General features: G+C 35.3%; 1 protein-coding gene across 6 annotated transcripts; it reads left to right on the forward strand.

Moving 5' to 3' along the window:
* The first annotated feature begins 775 nt into the window (after window positions 1-775).
* Window positions 776-4,611, forward strand: LOC107832484 (uncharacterized). Of its 6 annotated transcripts, none has more exons than XR_001658586.2 (4): window positions 776-1,172; window positions 3,571-3,704; window positions 3,824-3,976; window positions 4,380-4,611. XR_001658586.2 is itself a non-coding variant. In XM_016660336.2 (3 exons), exons 1-3 carry the CDS (start codon window positions 936-938, stop codon window positions 3,843-3,845), a joined length of 393 nt encoding a protein of 130 aa, XP_016515822.1. In that variant the 5' UTR covers window positions 777-935; the 3' UTR covers window positions 3,846-4,611. The 6 variants fall into 6 exon arrangements, 1 of the variants encoding a protein (XP_016515822.1); XR_001658587.2 differs by having other exon boundaries at window positions 4,404-4,611; XR_001658584.2 differs by having other exon boundaries at window positions 777-1,172; window positions 3,824-4,014.
* The last annotated feature ends 966 nt before the right edge of the window (window positions 4,612-5,577 follow it).

Raw genomic sequence — 5,577 nt, forward strand, 5'->3', positions numbered from 1 at the left:
AATCTTCTACTGAGAGCAATGTTTATCCATAACGGAGTACCGAATGGATAAGCTTATTATACCCGGTATGGATAATCTTCTACCTAGGGTAATGTTTATCCATAACCGGGTACCGAAGTGATAAGCTTCTTCAGGAAGCTTATTTCCAATAGAGTACTAAATAGATAAACATATTTACGGTGGAGTCTCATATGGATAAGCTTCTTCAGGAAGATAATTTACAACGGAATACTAAATGAACATCCATAATATAATATATTTATAACAAAATGTGATCAGTCCGGTAGATTTTTATTTTTTTTAAAAAATCATTATTTTTGACTCCACTAACAAAGAGAGTTGAGAAAAATAGCAAAGCAAAGGGGCGAAGCTATATAACCTAACTTGGGATTGTATTAGTCGTGGACATTTGTTTTGAGGTTGTTATGTCGAGCCTTTGTAAATATACTTCGAAATATATATATATATATATGAAGAAATGTTGGTCCAGTACAAGGCCAACGTGGAGGCAACTGAGATTCGCCTAAACACAAAGGTCGAATCATGAAGCGGTTGTCCAGCCTTTTTCACACATATTAAAGAATTCACTTTTTAATATTAATTAATAATAAAATTATTCATCTTAATCTTAATTTGTTCATTAAAAATACAATAAATATTTGTAGGCTCTTTATATTAAAGACAACTTAAAAAAAAAAGTTTTAAGGAATATTATGGATCACAAAGAAAAATTAAATTACAAATTTACAATTTAAGGAAAAAAAACTACATGCCTTAATTTTTCTCTTAATCGAAAATCTGAACTTATATATATACATATATTTTTACTTCTTTGCATATACAAATTCTGGGCGGAGGCGTCGAAATCAATTTGAAAAATAGGGGAATCAGAAGGTGGAGGAGGAATCAGAAGGGTGACGGTGTTAACCGAGGAGATGAGGCGTAGAATTGCAGAAGGAGGAACGTCGACACTGACGGCGGCGGAGATTGAGCAAAAAGTTGCAGAAGGAGGTGGATACCTCTGGGGGTTTAAACCACCAGCCAATTACTCTTATGAAAGGTATGCCAACGATAGCGACGACGAGCTTTTGCCTGATGACGCTTTGCCTGAGCATCGCCCTGATTTTTACCATATTTGGCGCCATTATCACCACCAAGCTGCACAAACCAATGTATGTATTATCACCACCAAGCTGCACAAACCAATGTATGTATTGTTTCCTTCCTTATAGATATATATCATGTGCTTTATTTATATAATATTTAGTGTATTATGCATCTCGACTAATTCAACCGAAGTACCTGGTCTGATTTGGGCAAACAATTACTTATATGTTGTTTAGGTCTTTATCAAAACTAAACCAATAGCCTCGTTTGTTCCGATATTGTTTGGTTGCTATAGTGAAGTGTTATTTATAGAGGTCATATGTTATAACATAATATAAAAATCGGTTTCGAGAAAAATATGGCTTTTATAGTGATGATTGTTATATGGGGATGCTGTTATTGAGAGGTCTAACTGTATATGTCTCACTAATTGTAAGCCAATGGAGATGTTTTTCCCCTGATAACACAAGTTTCCCCATTGTCCATGAATGTGATTTAGTTTTTTTCTTTGGTTATTCGAATTGAATAGGGTTTTTGTGGTTTTCATGTCTTATTTATTGCTCCACTGCTTTGCTTCCTTTGGACCAAAATCTTGTTAGGAATTCATGACTCTTTTGGTTCCTCTGGCATACTAATAGCCTATTTGGCCAAGCTTCTCAAGAGAAAAAAAGTGCTTTTTTTCCCAAAAGCACTTTTTTTTTCCCAAAAGCACTTTTTTTCCCGAATTTGAGGTGTTTGGCCAAGCTTATTTGGAAAAAAAAGTGTTTTTGGGAAGAAACAGAAAAAAGTAGCTTCTTTCCAAAAGCAGAAGCAGTTTTGGCTTTTCTTCTTACGTAAAATACCCTTAACAAAATATAGTATATACCAAAATAACCCTTAAACCTAATACTTAGGATATTAATTTATAAATATTTCTTCTTATTTTTAGGAAAACTTTCTAATATATAGTGACTTTAGGGATGAATGCTTTTATATTTGTTGAAGGAATTTTAATATATTTAACTTATATTAAAAGAATTAAGTACTTTTTAATTTTATTTTCATATTTTACTTAAATAAAATGAATTTTTTTTAATTATTGCATGTAATAACAAAATTTTGATATTATTTATTTACTTATAATATTAATTATTAAGTAAATCTATTCATGTCCTTATTCGTAATTTGACACTTAAAAGCACTTTTCTAAAAAGCTTGGCCAAACACCAATTATTTCTCAAAAGTGCTTTTCAGACTGATTAGCCAAACACAAGCTGCTTCTCTCCAAAAGTACTTTTTGCAAAAGCACTTTTGAAAAAAACACTTCTCAAAATAAGTTATTTCTCCAGCTTAACCAAACAGGCTATAAAACTAATTGAACGTTCTGTTTCCCTATAAAAATACCAGAAAAGGTACTTTAGTTTTGTGTGGTTGGATTTTGCCCGTTGGCGCTTCACCTGAGCATCATCACCCTCAATTTTTCCTTATTTGGTCACTATACCACCGGCAAACTCAACCAACCCATGTTTGTTTGCTTTCTTTCATTTTAAGTTCTCTCGCCTTAACTTCCATATACATTTGCATGTCGTGTGCTTCTTTATTTATATATTTGTTGTGTAGCACACCAGGTACCTATTACTTCTACTACCTAGTAACTCTGTCCACTAGGGTTAGGCAGATTAAAAGGAAACAAAAGCTTCTTAAATTTTTCTTTTCTCATTCATATTGCTAATTTGTGTATTAGACCTTCCAAATAACATTGATAATTGTCATGTTTTGTCTGATTCTAAAGCCTGTTATTTTTAATCCTTTTGGGCAAAAAATAATTGCATGTTGTTAGTTCAAATTTTATATCAAAGCTTAGACCATTTGTAATCTGTTTCACTAATTTTAAGCCAATTCAGTTCCTAAGTTGCAGTATCAAGTACTAAATAGGAGTTTATTTATGTTTATATGTTTCCACTGCACACAAATACGAATTTAGCTGTTACTTAGGGTATTTGAATTGTTAGAATGTATATATTTTCTTCTCAAAAGAATGTATTTATTTAATTATGTCTGGAGCATAACATGTTAATCATGTGACCTCTGAGCCTTCTCCGCTCATACTGGTACCAAGCCCTAGCGCCATGCAAATCATGTTGTTATTATTGTGATTTCTGTGATATATCTATTGTGATTTCTGTGATATATCTATTCCTACTAGTTGTAGATCTATTACTACTACTTCTGTTAGAAATTGATGATTCTTTTGGTTCCTTTGGCATTAAACCTTCAACTGATTTCCTATGCGGTGTTGGCTGGCCCCATGTTCGCTTTTAAACTAATTGACTTGTCGTTCCCTTATAGAAAGACAAAAAGTTTTTTAATTTCGAGTGGCTGAATCTACTTCGTGTTATTTTGTTAGGTTTGTCCAATTCGATTATGATCTCTCTTGTTTCTTCCAGTTTGGATGGGCTTTATCACTGTTGGCTTGTTTGACAGGGTTTTGACCTTGATATCTATCCTGGTTGTTCTATGCTGGCTGATGTGCTGCCATTAGACAAGTCCCATACTAAGTATGGTGAGATAATGATGGAACTGGCGCTATCCAGCAATACAATGAGAAAGAGTGCAATGTATGTATTTGTCCCCTAAGCACCTTTGCTTTGGGGGATTAGTGTCCACCTCCACTATCCTTCCTTTATTTTCTTCCTGGCATGTTTTCTTTTTCAACTGATAGTGGCTCTGCTTGCAGGTTTTTAAGTACAAGTTCTTGAATATTGAGAAGGTGAACTATCGGTTGACGGGATTGAAGAATATTTTATGACTGTTAAAGTCTTAAATCTCACTCTTGGTTCTTCTATCGAAACTTTTCAAATACATGCTGGCAGACTGATTGCTGTTGCAGGTACCAAAAAAGTCTTTAGTTGCCTGCCAAAAGGAGGGGTAAACACCTATCGAGTTTTACAATTTGCCTTCCTATTTTTTGGGCGCGTTTCTGGTTTGCAATTTATTCTTCTTCTTTTTCCGCGTTTCTGTGGCAATTGGATTTAGTCGCTCAACTGTGGGGGTAATGGTATTATGAGTGAGTTGATCGACCAATGTTCTATAGATATGTGAAAACACTATCGGTATGCTGAATTTCGGGAGGCGACGACCCCCCCCTCCCCCCAAAATACATTACTATGGGTGTGTATGGAATAAGATTGAGTGGAAATAGTAATCCTACGCATTTGTTATTTGTGGAAAATGCACTTTTACTTGATAGCTAGCTTTATATTTTGGTTTTTTCCATCTGAACTAATTAACAGGGGTTGGTTGCAATTGCCAAGCAGGATGGAGAGGGAAGTGTCACTGAAGGGAAAGAGAAAGACCCTTGAACTCTAGTTATTTAATAGTTTAATCGTTTTACTTTAATGTGTAATCTGGTCTGATAATATTATTCACCTGGATCCCATAGTTTTCTTAATTTAGTAGAAACATTTCAGTTTCTGTAACTATGAGTGCTTTAACTTTGAGAGGTGACATGACTTCTTTGTTAAATTATGAGCCCTTTAACTTTGAAAAGTGATCAGACTTTTTTTTGTTTTGTTTCTTCCGACACCCGCATTGAAGCCCGATTATATCCGGATTCGTACCGCGTAGGGTCTTATGAGGGGGTGGGGGGCACTCCTACTAAGGATTTTATCATATAGGGCTCGCTCCCTACTTAGTTGGTTTCACATTTGTCCAGAAACGATCCTAAAAGATTTTAAATGATCAGTAGGGTAATAACAAACGTTTTACCCCTATAATTTTTCTGGGTTTGCTTCCGTTCTAATAAAGCTTTTGATTCTTGATTTTAATAGCCCTAAAATAAAGAAAACAACTAGTTCTGTTACTACAAGTTAACAGAAAAATGTTTGGGGAAAAGGGGAAAATGTTTGCAATGAGCAACAAATTTTTTTTTATTTCTAATTGACGAATTTAGTACATGATCAATAAAAGATCTTGCATTTATTTTTATTAAATCGAAAATTCCATCCAAAATCTAGAAAAAAAACAAACAAAATGAAGAAAAAAACTTATGTGGTGTGGGGCGGGTGGACGCGGTTGTTAGTGTGGGGCGGGTAAACACGGATGGAAATGCTATGCGGGGCGGAGCGGGTGGACACGGGTGTTAGTGTGGGATGGGTGAACACGGATGGAAATGCTATGCGGAGCGGGGCGGGTGGACGCGGGTTTTAGTGTGGGGCGGGTAAACACGGGAAATGCTATGCGGGGCAGGGCGGGGAGGGTGGGTTGAAATCCTTGCGGGTTTACGCGGGTTTACCCCGCAATCGCACCGCACCAAATCGTTTGTCATCCCTAAGTATGATAACCCTGATAAATTATTCCTCCCTCTGTTTCAATTTAGGTAATGTAGTTTGACTTGGTAAAAAGTTTAAGGGGAAAAAAAGACTTTTTAAACATGTGGTCCTAAAAGTTTAAGGGCCAAAAACTTTGTGGGGTCATGATAATTTTGTGACG

Source organism: Nicotiana tabacum, chromosome 20 (genome assembly GCF_000715075.1).
Source record: "Nicotiana tabacum cultivar K326 chromosome 20, ASM71507v2, whole genome shotgun sequence".
NCBI lineage: Eukaryota > Viridiplantae > Streptophyta > Magnoliopsida > Solanales > Solanaceae > Nicotiana > Nicotiana tabacum.